At 39.5% G+C, this 15,264-nt stretch overlaps 1 protein-coding gene across 8 annotated transcripts in view; it reads left to right on the top strand.

Moving 5' to 3' along the window:
• ANKHD1 (ankyrin repeat and KH domain containing 1) overlaps positions 1–15,264 on the top strand; it is a 125,878-nt gene that overhangs the window by 76,155 nt on the left and 34,459 nt on the right. For 6 of the 8 annotated variants that reach the window (XM_056862628.1, XM_056862625.1, XM_056862626.1 and 3 more), the window contains exons 15-18: positions 6,457–7,200; positions 14,106–14,245; positions 14,358–14,469; positions 15,049–15,194. In XM_056862628.1, coding sequence (XP_056718606.1) covers positions 6,457–7,200; positions 14,106–14,245; positions 14,358–14,469; positions 15,049–15,194 — 1,142 coding nt within the window. The remainder of the gene's footprint in view (positions 1–6,456; positions 7,201–14,105; positions 14,246–14,357; positions 14,470–15,048; positions 15,195–15,264) is intronic. The other 2 variants (XM_056862630.1, XM_056862629.1) reach the window with 1 other exon arrangement.

Here is a 15,264-nt window from a genome sequence, read left to right as displayed (position 1 = left end):
AGAAAAACTGAGAAGTAGAAAAAGAACAAAGTAGCCGCCTTGAACCCCTGTTCATGATGGTTGTGACTGTCTGCTTGTTGCTGGCTGATATGCTCCCTCCCTCTTTCCTTTGGGCACGAAGCATGACCTAAACATTCCTAGTTTGAGAGCCTTGAATTGAAACTCAAATTTGCCATAATATCTGAATGCGGATGCCTGGCTATATGGGAGTTGGTGTCCTCCCCACAAACTGTGATACTCGGCAACAGTTTCATCCAGTCTTACAATCCTGGTTTGCAAGGAGGAGGTGAATGCCTGGTGTTATGGCAAATTGGAGGTGGAAATCTAGTTCAGTGGCTTCCTCTTCATTGAAGAAAATGTTGGTTTGCTTAAATGTGTAGTTGTTGCTGATCTGTGTAGCTCCTCCCCCAATCTGTTCACCCATAATGATTAGAAAAATAAATGTGTTGCATACTTCCTATCTCCCTGCAAGTGGTAGTGAATGAATTTGAGCGGAGGTAGGGAAACACTAGGTGTGTATGTTTATTCTTTCTCATTGTTGGGAAGATGCATAGGGGACACATATAGGTTGTTGTTTGTCCCCTATATTGTTCGAACTTTCTGAGATTCTGACTTAAAAGAATATGAAGAGAAAGGGCTGGAGGATGCAAAGGAATATTAAGTGGTGAGGAAGGCTTGATGTTTCCCCTCTCAGTTTGTACTTTTTTTTATCCCCAAGTATTCATTTTTTGTGTTTTTTGTACACTTGCATACCTTTGATAAATCCACACCTGATTTTTTTTTCTTGATGTATTTCTAAATGGTCACTGAAAAATGAAAGTAGGTGACCTGAACGCATTACTTTAAATGGGGGGGGGGGGGTTTCTAATACTGTATTGCACCCCAGAGGAAGTGTACAGCTTGTGATACTGGAGTAGCCTTATTCATGGTCATGTTATTAAAACTGACCTACTCAGGACTGTTGTTTTGGAACAATAAGAACATAAGGAAGGAGAGTTGTGCTGGATCAGACCAATGGTCCATCTAGGCTATCATCCTGTTTCACCCAGTGGCCAGAGCAGTTGCGCTGGAGGATCAGAGAACAGGGCATATAGGCCAAGACCTTCCCTTTCTGCTACCTCCCAGTAGTGGTATTCAGAGGTTTGCTTCCTCTGTACATGGAAGTTCCCTTTATTCCCCATGGCTAGCAGCTGTTAATGGGCCCCTCCCCCATGAATCTAATTCACTCTTACAGTCATCTATGTTTGTATCCATAACTATATCCACTGCAGTGAATTGCACAATTTAATTACTCATCAAGTAAAGACAGCTTTCCTTTTGTCTTGTCTTGAACCTGTTGCCCATCAACTTCTGTGGATGCCATCTGGGCCTCAGTTAGTGTAGTTTTCAATAGTATTCAGGCATCCTGAAGGGATTTGACTCCCTTTTACATTCCTTCTGACTAGTCCTCTCATTTTTGTAAAGTTCCCTCTTTTGAAATCAAATGTGATTGGGACTTTGGAGATGAATGCTGAACTTGGTAGCATTATGGTCACTATTCCCAGTTGATACAACATCTACTTCTCACAGAGGTCTGGAGCCCTGCTCAGAACCAAGTCCAAAATCATAAAACCTCTAGCCAGCTCCAAGGCCTCCTTCTCCAGTGCACAGTCTTTGGATTTCTAGAAACCTTGTTTCTACTGCATGACTTGAGCACATGCTCTCTCAGTCAGTGCAAGGGTAGGTGAAGTCACCTGGTATCCCAGCATTTTCCAGTATTTCAAAGTGGAGAGAGTTCTAATCTGCTGAAACAAAAGACCTGCTCAAATGCTCTAGTCAAACGTTTAGCATATGCAGAAAGAATCCTGACAACTAATCCAGTGAGGGGTATGTAAACATTAATACAAAATATAGCTGAAGTATGTTAAATACATTAATCACCCTATATCTCTGATTAAAAAGGAACAAATATATTTTTGCTCCATTAAAGCATGCCAAGAATTTCTAGAGACAATGAGGAGTATTTAGAAATTCCAGTAAGAACTCAAGTACATTCTGCAACAAGAGTAGGATATCTCGTGGTGGAATTTTATTTAAACGGTAATTAGTAGGTCCACTGACAAACATAATTGTTCTAATAGTAAAGTGGCTGGGCCCCATAGGGCTGACAAAAGCCACACAACAGGGCTACTCACAGTCCGGGGGTGGGTGGGGTATCTGCCTACTCAGGGAATTCACAGGTATACAGAAAATTATGGTTTTGTAAATGAACCAGAAGAGAAAATCCAAGAAATCTGCCTGGAAAGAATGGGAAATTCTCCAGAATGGATGGGGCATTGAGTCACTGTTTACTGCAAGAAGGGACAGGAGATGCAAAAATATTTTAATAATAAAAATTGGGGAGAGATTTTGAGGATGGGATTTCCTTCCTCTGAGCTTGTGAATCGCAGTGTGCTGCTCTTTTTGCTTTAAAAAAAAGCAATGTAGACAAGATCAAAACTATAGGAAGAACTAAAAAATGCAGTCATCAGATAAAGATTTCAGCTTAGTTATAAACATTCTCTTATTTACTTTTAATCCAAGCTTTTAAGATCTAGACCTCAGTTTTGGCAATACAAATGAATGAAAATATCTGAATGTAGATAACATGTGCATAAATGTTTACTTATGATACAAAAGCAATAAATATAGTGCTGGGCTGATACCTTTAATTGGTTTTGGTAGATTAGTTGATTGATGCTTTTATTGGTCACTGGTTGGCTGACAATTATTGGATAGCGATCTTAACAGCAAAAAATGATGATTGCCTTTAATTGGAAGAAATTATCAGATAATTGTTACAAAACATGTTAAAGCAGTTGCACTAAAACTAATAGATGTGTGTTTATTTATGAGGAGGCGACCAAGAGCGATCTGCATTAGTGGTTTGTTCCGCAATTTATTATATATCTTCATTAATACAGAATTTGAAAAGTCTCTTCCTCAACATTTTTGTCTTGGCAAGTTTCCCCTGAAGTGGGGTTAGTGGATACTTACCATCAGTGTAAGAATATTGCAAACAGTGCATTTCAGATTGCTGATCTGTTTTGCACTAAATATGTGAACAGTCCAAGGTAATGATGGGATACTTTTTACTTGAACTCTTCAAATCAGGACAGGATATATTCCAAGATACAACAACTCAAGCACTTCTTGGGGTGGTGCTGAAATAATAAAATGATTTGTCTGACTCCTGGAGCTCACTTGTGACTTCATGGTCTCTGACTGTCATTGGGCTGTCCCAAATACCTGGCTCCCACAAATGATGCAACTTTAATATTTCACAATGGCTTGGAAATGCATTGTAATGTTGATTCTCCAATAAATTATTGCCTTGGGTCCAGTTTTGTATTTTTTGAAAACAGTTGTCACTTTCACTTTTCCTAAAAAGAGATCTTCCTGTCTGATTCTTACACCCTCCCCCAATAAACTGCTCTTGTTATTTTGACGTCTCTGAGATCAAAAATGTTATAGGAGATACTGGTGCTATATGTTGATCATATTAGATCTTTCAGAGGTTTTTGCTATTCTTAATGTGTTCGTAACATGGCTATAAGAATTTACAGAACCACCCTTAAGCGACCCTGTACTTTCATATGAAGATGCAAAAATGTGTTACTGTGCAATTGCTTATTGCTATAGGATGTTGCAGTGTTCTGTCACATATATATGCCCTCCTCCAGTTTACGCATTCTGTGGTAAACAATGCATTGGTTGTTTTAAAAGGTCAGATAGAGATTGGTGCCACCAGTATATTGTTGACACAATTTGCATGTCTCCTTACAATCTTTGCTAGTCTGTCATTTTACTGCTAATCTATACCCAAATACGGATGCCAGTGAACTACTGAATTGCAGCATGAAAGAAATAATGGTAGTCAGCAGGCCCTGTAACTTGGGAGGAACTTTGGTTGTTGCCGGCATTAAGTCTCCAGTTTTCTCAGATGTGCAGCCCTGATTCATTGTTTCACCTACAGTTGCAGGTTGTGAAGTGGTGTGCTTTATGTAAGCTTTAGCTGTGGTAAGACACTGGCCCCTTCCCTTTATGTTTTGATTCAGACCAGAATACATCATACCTTTCTATAAACTGCCTGTGGAATTATCCTGATGGTTCTTTGGAAGCTTCAGCTAATACAGGAAAATCAGTGCTAGTTCCCTGTTGTCCACAGCTAGTTCCACAGCTCAAGCTAGTTCTAGTTCATGAAGTCTGAAATGGCTTCAGTCCCTGACATCAGAGCTAAGATTTCTCAGCAGGACAATATTCTTATTTTGTCTATGTACCACGTCGGACCTCCAAGAGCGTGCTTTTTTACCTATCAAAAGTCATGGAACTCTTCCCCCCCCTCCCCGGAAATTGCTGGACCCTGAATTTGGAGATTCTTTCAGAAGTTTTACATCGTTTGTTGGGACTGGCTTTTGGAATCGCAGACTAAATGTCTGTTGTGCAAAGTTTTAATGCACATTTTGTCTGATTTTATTGGAATACTCAATATTACCTGCTTCAAGCCATAGGGACAAGGTAGGCTAGGTGTTCAAATTTATGATAGTAAATTTGTGTGCTGTATCCAATTCTGTTTGGCAATAAAATATCCAGCTGAGATGATGTTGTTGTTGAATAACATTCCAGTGTTCTCTTAGTGTTTTAAAGTAGGCATAACATATGCATCAGACAGTTTTTTCCAGAGATTACATACCTGAAAGTTATATTAATGATTAAAACGAGGAGTACTGAGACTTCAGGATTCATAGTAAGGGGTTAAAGGTAAGGGGGTTGTATAAGATTTAAGGTTTTAAGGGGAAGATTTAAAAATCTTGTCTTCCATAAGCCCTTTAGGGATACCAGTATCCAGAATTTTTTTAGCTGCACCTTGTGTCTTCCTATACAATTTTTCTTAAAAACAAATTTCAGACTAAAATGAGTTTGGCCCAATGTGTATGTTTCATGCTGAATGTAAATGTCATGAAATTTGGTTCATAAGGGAGCTATGTGATCGTTGTGAAACGCTGCCCTTAGCTTCAACAGTGCAGTGGAAAGGAAGTCTAGTCATAGCTTGGTTGGTTGGAAGCAGCCATCAGATAATGTAGGAAGGGGCAAGGCTTGAACCTGTCAATGTTGTTGCAAGTACAGTGGGATGGCTTCACATATGATACTTGTCAGTTAGCAGCATCAGTACATGAGTTAGAAGAAGCATATTTATTGACAGTGAATTTATTGACGATGAATTCAAATGTGATTCTCAGAAAACCTGGTTATTGAGACATTACATGGCGTGTAGTGTTTTCCTTACACAAGTCATTGGACTTGTATAGGGAAAGTAATTCACGCATCATCATTATGCACCCCAAGGAATGCTGAAGTTGTTAAGGTGATTAAAATACAGCACAGGTCCTCAAATCTCTTTCAGCCTGCATGCACTTTGGGAATTCTGGCACAGGGTGAGGGCACAACCACAGAATGGCTGCCAAGGGAGGTGGAGCCAACCACAAAATGCTCTAAACTTTTAATCACACCGAATTTTAAAGCTGGTGGTTATAGTGCTTAGTCTAGTAAACTAAATTTGTCTCAGATTGTTGGAATACTTTGCATGTCACAGTACAGTTTTGAGTCTTGAAGACAAATGAAATCCCTCTTGAACTTGTATATTTGGCTGTGAAATAAACAGAAAATACTTTGACTTAGCAGTGTCTTTCTTTCAATGTTACTTTTTAAAAAAAATTTAAACATTAGTACATTTGTTCCTGAATATCAGCACTGAATTTGGACTTATTCACAGCTCTCAACCCTGGAAAATTTTGATTTGTTGAGGAGCCAATATTGGGCCTATTTCTTGTTAGATTAGTTTTGGGAAGATTTAAATATCTGAGCTCCTTAAAAGAACTGTGCTTTACTATGGCAAGCACACACTTAATTTTAAGAAATGTTTGAGTATATTTGTATTGGTAGGGTCAGGATACTGGGAAGTGTAACTGTTGGTAGTTCTGCATTGTATTTCTAGATCAGCATTCCCACCAGTAGAAGGGAATATGTATGCACACATGCTGAACATTCTGCAAATTAGGCCTTCAGTGTTCAACAGTATTTTACAGGGTTTCATTTGTTCTTGCCTATTAGAACCATTTTTAGCCAATGTAAATATATCAATACTACTTTCTGTTCACAATCTAATTTTATTTCCTTCGGAGCCACTATCTAAGGACTTGTATCTTCAGTCTTGAATACTGAAATAGTTGTATAACAACTGAAGATAGGATCTACGTTTAAAATTCCGCTTCTGTCTTGTGCTGTCTATTTTGATACCAAGTGTAGGCTGCAATCATATTATCGTAATGTGGTTTGACACTGTGCAACATTAGTTATAAAGTTTGGGGTGGGATAAGAGTGGGGAGGTATGGGTTAACCTCAGCATGGCATTTTTTCAAACATTTTTCATGTGCTTAGGTACATCCAAGCAGAAGTCAACTTCCCTTCAGGTAGCAGATCAGGACCTACTGTCACCTTTTCACCCATACCAGCCTTTGGAATGTATAGTAGAAGAGACTGAAGGCAAGCTGAATGAACTTGGACAGAGAATTAGTGCTATTGAAAAAGCACAACTTAAATCATTGGAGTTAATTCAAGGTGAACCTTTGAATAAAGATAAAATTGAAGAGCTCAAAAAGAACAGAGAAGAACAAGTACAGAAGAAGAAGAAAATACTGAAGGAACTGCAAAAGGTGGAGAGGCAGTTGCAGATGAAAACACAACAGCAATTTACCAAAGAATATTTGGAGACCAAAGGTCAGACTGAGACGCCCCTTTCTCAGCAGCAGCAATGCCCACACACAGGTGTCCTCCCAGAAGTGGAAGGAAATGAGAGTCTTCCTATGGATAACTTTTCTGGGTTATCTCAGGTTGACAGTGTCCTGTGTAAAGATGAGCAGCAGCAGTCTCCACCACCTCCTGAGCAAACAGAGTTTGCCCCTCTTCAGCCTTTGTCAACACAGTGTAATTTTTCAAGTAACTTAGGTTGTAATGGGACAGATTCTTTTCAACTTCGCAAAGTATTAGGTAATCAGCAAAATGTAGGACAGCAGCAGCCAATTGCTGGACATGGGCAGGGGCTGTTAGTTCAAGAACCAGACGGATTAATGGTTGCCACTCCAGCACAGACGCTTACCGACACTCTTGATGACCTGATAGCAGGTGGGTTGAGAAATATACATTTTCTTGCATTACTGTGTGTGCTCAGTTTCCTTTGCTATCATTCCCTGTGACAAGGCTGTCTAGCAGTTTTCCCTGGTGGAAATACTTTATGGATATTAGTATGCTTAATGTTAGCTTTCAGTTATAAATTCCCAATGTTTTTGGGTTTCTTTATCAAAGGCAAAGTATTAAAATCTTTTTGTTTTATTGAACTCTTACATCAACCCTGTCAGTGATGTCACGGGACTCCTGCTTCATATTAACCTTCTGACTTAATTTTGTGTTGTAATAATTTTTAAGGAAAATCTAGTCATGAGAAACCATGGTGCTAGTGTGTGACTGTATTGCTGGTTAACAGTAGCCAGTGGCCTCCAGGGCAAGAGTTCGGCTGTGTGTGGAGCCTTCACTAGGCTCATGACTAGGTAACGCTTTTGAGGATGTTCTATTTGTATGACTCAGCGCCTCCATATGAAGGCTATTTGCGTGGCTGCCATGACCTGGGTGAGTTTGAAGAAGACTTGGTAGCTAAATACACCAACAAACGTATTGGAATGCAACTTTTGAACTTAATCTTCATTTATTTTGTGTAGTTTCCCCACAGTTTTAGACCTGTTGGTAGTGGAGATGAGCAGTTTTGGTAGCTGTCCCCCCGTCCCCCCCCGGTAATGGGGTGGGCCATTGCATTGGGAAGTAGAAAATAGATTTGGCTTGGTAACAAACACTACATTACCCCAGCAACAACCAGCCTTGCTATCTCATCTTTTAATATCTCAAATCAGAGTGGTTAATGAGAGAGATTTCCTTTCAGTACTGGGTTATATATGTCTACATATACAACTGGAAAGCTTTGACTTATCAGCTGTATTTTCATTGCAAAGGAATTGGTGCAGATGAGAACAAAGATAAATCAGGGAGGGTCTGAGAGGTTCCTTCTGAAGGACCTTCTTCTGTGTCTGCTACACAACTGGGCTGGCTTCTTAGAGAGCCCGCATGGTATAGTGATTAAGAGCTGCGGACTCTAATTTGGAGAACTGGGTTTGATTTCCTACTCCTCCACATGAGCGGCGGACTCGAATCTGGTGAACCAGGTTCGAGTCCCCATTCCTCCGCATGAATCCTGCTGAGTGACCTTGGGCTAGTCACAGTTCTCTCAGAACTTTCTCAGCCTCACCTACCTCACAAGGTGCTTGTTATGGGTGGTGGTGGAAGGAAAAGCGATTGTAAGCTGCTTTGAGACTCCTTAAAAAGGTAGAGAAAAGCAGGGTTTAAAAACCATCTCTTCTTTTTTTCTTTGCCATCTGAAAAAAGGTAGCATTTTTGTTGGTGAACCTCATGGCTTTGAGTTAGGCACTAGACATATTCTGTAATCCTAAATTTGATGGAAAAATGCAAAACATGTAAACGATTGTGAGTACATGTATCTTTTTGAAATCAGATTTAGGGGTTTTTGAGTTCACGTATGCAGGAGAGAAACTTGTGTAGGTATTAAAACTAAGCCAGTGGGTACCTTCTAAAGATACAGTTGTAATTTTCAGACACTGGCATTTGTATTACTGCAGGCCCAGATGTGCTTCCTTGTGAGGAAATAATTTTTCTGAAATGGATGGTGCCATGGACATGAATGAATAGGAGCTCTAGTCAGTGGCCTGATCAATACCTAGATTAGTGTTTTCACTGCTGTAGGTTTAAAGTGCTGGATTTCCCAGTAGTCTAGGAGAATCTTGAATATGCAGTTCTCCTTTCCTCAGCATATGTATAAAGCCTCAAAGGAATATCTAAGTCATCTGTTCCATAGTAAGCTTATAAAAATCTAGGGCTGCTTTAACACTAACAATCCTGACCTGGTTGTTTATCTAGGACGTTACCTTGGTGCACAGAGAGCATTGTTAGCCTGCGGTTACTCTACAGACTCTTACCTGCTTACCTCAATGCTGCTAAAATTAAGTATAGAAGTAGCTGCTAAAGAAGTACTTAGGCTTCAGTTGTATAAAAATGACAAATCATAGGAAGTGGACTGAGATGGAAAAGAAGCAGAAATTTCATTAGTATCGGGGAATTTCAAAATTAGTGAGCTTTGTTTCAACATAAGAATTCTCAATTAAAACACCTTCTGCCAAAGTTGTATAGCGTTCAGGGGTAAGTTGTGCTTTGGGGGAGTTAAATATGTAGCTTTCTAACACTTGCAGCACATTTTGCACATCTCTGCTTCACACTTGTATCTGGGAAAGCGAGGTGGGATGGTTATAAGTGGTATGGAAAGAAGGATCGCTATGCTTGCAGAATTTGCCTCTACACGCCCCACCCCCCACCCCCCGCCCCCAGTTTGATGACAAATATTCCACAGTCTGCTGCTCTGGCCCATTTGACAAATTCACACATTCAAGGAGTATTAGCACAGTCCTAACTTCTTCACTTCTGGGTTTTTTGTACTCCAGTGAGAAATCTGCAGCCTGCTGTGCACTTGCCCAGATAAGATAAGGTGTGTTGCTCAAAGTGGTGTGAAAATCACGTTTCACAATGGTAGAATATTTGTATAAACTGCTTTTGCCAAAAAAAAAAAAAAAAGTTCCCACACTTTTATTTGTTAACACTCTGATACTGCATGCGGTTACTAAGATGTTAGAGATATGTTCCCATCAGTAGAAAATAGCCTCTGCAAGAAGCAGACAGACCAACAGCTTGAACAAGGAGGGTTCTGAGGGGTTCCTCCATTGTTTGGCTATTGAAGATGTGGAGTGAAAGAATAAGGGCATGGGGCGAAGTTAGTATAATGTGGAAATATTTGGGGAATAGTGTTGGCTGGGGGGAGGAGCATTTAAAGTACTACCTGGTGTTGGGTACAGGGAGATTGTAAAATTCGTGTGCAAAGGTTTGCAGGTTTCTATTTGTTATACATAAGCGTTTTTCTTAGAGAGTGCCAGGAGGGCCATGACAGGAGGCAGCTTTATATAGATATAGTTCAGCTACAGGCGGTGAATTCCAGGTCCCATAAGTTAGAATTTTAAGTGAAATACCCTATTCCTAAGCACCCATGTTGCAAAACGTTGGTTCTGTGGATTTTGCTAGACTTTGCATCAGGTATTTTTCAGTCTTTGTTAATATTGTGGAATAAGATTCCGGGTTTCTCAACAATGGATGGTATAGCCCACTTCTTAGATTTTTCTGTAAAATATGCATATTGAGCAGTGTTACTAGTTTAGCTTTTCAAAAATGGGGAGAACTTCATGGAATTCTTCTTAAAAGTGGAAGGGAAGGGTGGTTTCTTTGTAATAAAATGCATAACACTGGGTTTCAGCCAAACCCATCAGTCATACTCTGAATAACATTTTTCAGTTAATCAGCATAGTCCGCTGAATCATGTTAGGCCTGTGACCACTCTTAGACTATGTTATCTTTGGCCCACTCAAAAAACACTGGTTGTAGTTCTGCACACCCAGTGGGAGATGGCCCATTAGTCATCTCCTCTCTCAGTACGTTTAGGCCTCCCTTTAGCAGCAGCCTCATATTTCCAGACTATTATTCAAGGAGAATAGATTTGCTGCTCAGCCACTTATTTTTGTGGCAGGTCATGATCCTAAATTGCAATCATCCTCTGTTCATAAATACCCCAAAACTCTGATGCTTTAAAAATAGCAAAAACACATGATGCATAATTCACAAGAGTGTGGATGTCATATTTATATGCTTTACAAATGCAAATAATTGTATCAAAAGACAACATAAGTGTAGAGACAGTGTGGTGTAGTGGTTAAGAGCGACAGACTCTAATCTGGAGAACCAGGTTTGATTCCCCACTCTTCCACATGCAGCCTGCTGGGTGACCTTGGGCTGGTCACAGTTCTCTCAGAACTCTCTCACCTACCTCACAAGGTTCCTGTTATGGGAGGGGGGAAGGGAAGGTGATTGTAAGCCACTTTGAGACTCCTTACGGTAAAGAGTGGGGTATAAAAACCAACTCTTCTTCTAGTTAAAAAGAAGGGGGGAAACACAAGTTTTTGTTACCATATAAATGACTTGCTTAAGTGCCAGATGTATTGCTACACTTCATATGCTTCAAAAAGTTTTATTTCTTGCAAGTATTCTTTCTGGATAGATTAAGTACCTGTTGACAAGAAATTGTCTTACTCCTTATACTGCCTTTACAACATGTTTATTTTCCTTACATTTTGAGTCAGATACCACTTAACTTTTGTCCATAATCTCAGTGGAGAGGTGTTCCTGTTCCTGTTAGCAGAAGCTACTAAATATGTCATGTAGTACATTCAGTAGCAGCATCTTATTTTGTAGCACCAGAAACTACTGGTGAGACAGCACTAGCAGCATTCATGAACAGGAATCATAATAGTTGGGAATTGATTTTCTTTTTGCATAGTTTAATGCATATAACAGTTCATGTCTAATCAGTATCTTTTCTGAGGTCAGTAATTATTACTCCAGTGGCTTGTGGAATGTGATGCAGCCAATGCCATATTCTTGAATAGCTCAGAAGTCGCCCTCTCTTGCAAATTCCTTCTCAAAAGATGAGCTTTCTGGGACATCCAGCCCTCATACTTATTCCTTTTTTCAGACCCAAACTATGCATATATTTAATCTCATATTTCTCATTTCTTTCTTTTTGTCTTCTCTTTAGTTGGTTTATATGGTAGATACCTTAAGAGAAGCAGTCCTTTTTCCTGTTTTGTTTTTGCTTGTTTGGTGAAGTAATATATGCTGTGATGGAGCTGTATACAAATAAATACTAATATTGCAGCTCTCTTCCTGACACATGAATATTGAGTTGTTTCAGGTGATCCTTTGCTTTGGGCAGTGTTTCTGCCTACATTGGTCATGGACATCTTACATGTTTCTATTTTTAAAAGTAAAAGCACCCACTTCATTTGGTCTACCAGTGAACAAGACTTCTTCTGTGTCAGAACAGTTTATGTGGGGGATGGGCAGGATTTTACTTACCTTAATTTTGTTGAGAGTACTGACAGGTTTGATACACTGATGGGGGAGGGATAGATAGCGTTCTGTTTCTCTGAAAGCTTGTGGCTTGAAAAACTTTTACTACATCTTCATCACTGTACATGTGATATGCACTATGGCTCCTCTTTCCCACTCAGTGTGAAAAATTTGGCCATTTGGAAGTTAAACTAGCTGTTTCAGGGGGTGTTTTATAAATTTCAGAAATCAGTTGTTAGAGCATCTCCTTAATTTGACCTCTTGGGTAGCAGAAATATGCTTTCTGCCTTGGTGATGGGATATGGCACTCAAACGTTTTCAAGAATCTGTGCAGTTATACAGCAGTACTGGCAGCTTTCCCCCTAAATCAGATACTTAGAAATGCAAGTGAACAGAGGGAAAACTTGCAGAAGTAATGTTTTGTGTTCTGCTTGTGTTTTCCACACTGGGTTGTCCTACAACAACAAAGACTGTGTATAGAAAGTTTTCAACCTTTATTTTTTGCTGCTGGTAAAAACAGTGTAAGCTGCTCCCTTTGGTACCCCATCTAACTTTCCTTTAGTTGGCATAAGGAGTTCATATGAAACTCAGGACAACTGTCCTGAGCTTTCAGTGCTCAAAGAAAAATTGTCTTTGTTATATTTTCTTGTTTAAAACCGAGTTTACTCTTCACTCTTTGATATCTCTCTGTTGCTTATTCAACCTGAATGAGACCTATTCTCTGTACAGTTTTTCATGTTGAACCTTTGAACTGGTACAGAAATTAAATGGAAGCATATTGGTGCTATTTGCCTCTGTAGGTCAGGTTCTCATACATGGAACATATTCAGAATAGTGGGGTAATGACTGTCCAATAATGGGCATTTTTATCTTAAATGTAAAAAATGTTCCATTAAAATATTAGTGATCAGGTGAAGAATAAACATCATTTTGGTATAATTTGATCACTTGGTATTGCTTTAAGTGTCTTACGGTTTATCCAGGCACAAAACAGCCAAGGCTAAACTAGATTCAGTTCCCAAAGATCTAAGCTGCCTATATGTAAAGTTTAGTCAAGGAAATGCTTAATTATGAAGTGCTCTTGTTGTTTCATAAAAACTTGGATATAGCATAGATGCCAGGTAGCAGACACTATTAAAAATTTCAGCAGGTGAAATGTCTATCTTTTAGTTGACCCTCCTTGATCACAATTTGCCTGTCTTCTGCATATCCTTCCTCAGTTGCTTCAGAACAGAAGTGTTCTGTTCAGTATTTGGGATTCATGCCCTGTACATGATGTCACCAAGTTTGGCTAGGCCAGCAGTTTCTGCTGTGACTGGAGGTAGTTCTCCAGTGTTTCAAGCAGAGAAGGCTCTTTCCCAACACCTGCAACCTCAGATCTTTTAGCTAGAAATTTCAGGAATTGACTCTGGGGCCTTTTGCATGCAAAGCATGTGCTTTTGTCACTGATCCGTGGCCCCCTTTAAATTATCTAATAATAATTGCTTTGTTAGAAAGCTGATTGTAATTGCTCGAGTGCATTTTCCAAAATCAACACATATCATATTTCTCAATTTAAGGAAAGCATCTATGCACTATTTTAAGGGAAGCCAATGAAATCTTACTCTTTGAAGCAATATCCACTGAAGTCAGTGTCACGTTAGATTTTGTGCTTGGCTACTATATGTTTAAAATTCTGGGGGGAGCATCCATTCTCAGTTGCTGCTGCTTCTGAATGTTTTGTAGGGACATGTTCCATATTTTCCATGTACACTCTTCACATTTGTTCAGGTGTGCATGTATTTTATTATTGGTCATTGGTACCCGAATACAAAACTGTAGAGTAAGAATTGGCCCAGTGAGTTTCTGGAATGAGAGCACTATTTTCTTGGTAGTTCATGATTGAATAATTGATAGGATATAATATGTTCTCTGGGAAAAGAGCTCTCCATGCAGCAGATAACATTTATTTTTTTTTCCAGCTGTTAATAGCAGAGTGCCCACTGGCTCCAGTTCCTCAAATGCTACAGAATCGCCTACACCTGAGCCCTGTTCACAAGCTCTCAATGTATCTTCTCAGTCGGTGCTCCCCACGTACCCTTCCGTTGACATTGATGCTCATGTGAGTAACAAATTGGTTTTAGTTTTAATGAGCATTTCTATAACACAACAGAAAGCAATAATAGGTATTAAGTGTTCTGTCCTAAAATAAAAATATGTTCTTTTCAATCAAGACCGAGAGTAACCATGATACCGCGCTGACTCTCGCATGTGCCGGTGGTCATGAAGAGCTCGTCTCGGTGTTGATAGCACGCGGTGCCAGTATAGAACACAGAGACAAGAAGGGTAAGCTTTCTAAGTGCTACTACTTGTTGGTGGTTTTATTAGGAATAGCAATTGATACTGTCCGTCAAACTTCCTGTAACTTCTTAGCTGATAAAGTTCTTTCATTTTTCCTGGCTTTGCATCTGTGTTGACAAGTTTGAGAGAGCTTGATTCTTCTTGCTATATTGGACATGAAGCATTAATTGATGATAGATCTTGCACCATTTTGGGCACAGGCTTGTTTCTTCAAAGTATTTAAGCCCTAACTCTCTGCGGTATGCACACAAGGCGGCATCCTACAAAATAAGATCCGTAAATAGCATTTATAAAGACCTCTAACAAGCAAATGGTAAAACCAGTGTTAAAATGAGTAGAAACCCAATTGCAAAAATAACAAAGTAGAATCAGTGTTTAAGTCTAAGTGACGACAATAGCAGCATGAATTTAAATAAATTTTCTGCCTTATTTTACCTGTGCTCTGCCATCCCCATTCTTTATTAGCTGGCTCTCAAAGCATCTATTTCTCCTTTCCACAGCTGTTTTTATTTATTTTGTACTTTTGCTCCCTAAAATTTCTTTTAATATGATCGTTTCTGTTAGGTTTTACACCACTGATTTTAGCTGCAACAGCTGGACATGTTGGTGTAGTGGAAATCCTTCTAGACAAAGGTGGGGATATAGAAGCACAGTCTGAACGTACTAAGGACACTCCACTCTCACTAGCATGTTCTGGTGGACGCCAAGAGGTAAATGTTTCTTATCTTCGGTGGGCTTGGCATGGAGTTCTATTAAATGTTGTGATCTTACGCTGGGTGA

Source organism: Euleptes europaea, chromosome 17, assembly GCF_029931775.1.
Source record: "Euleptes europaea isolate rEulEur1 chromosome 17, rEulEur1.hap1, whole genome shotgun sequence".
NCBI lineage: Eukaryota > Metazoa > Chordata > Lepidosauria > Squamata > Sphaerodactylidae > Euleptes > Euleptes europaea.
Note: the sequence above shows the minus strand (reverse complement) of the source record. Positions and strands in the feature narration are given on the sequence as shown.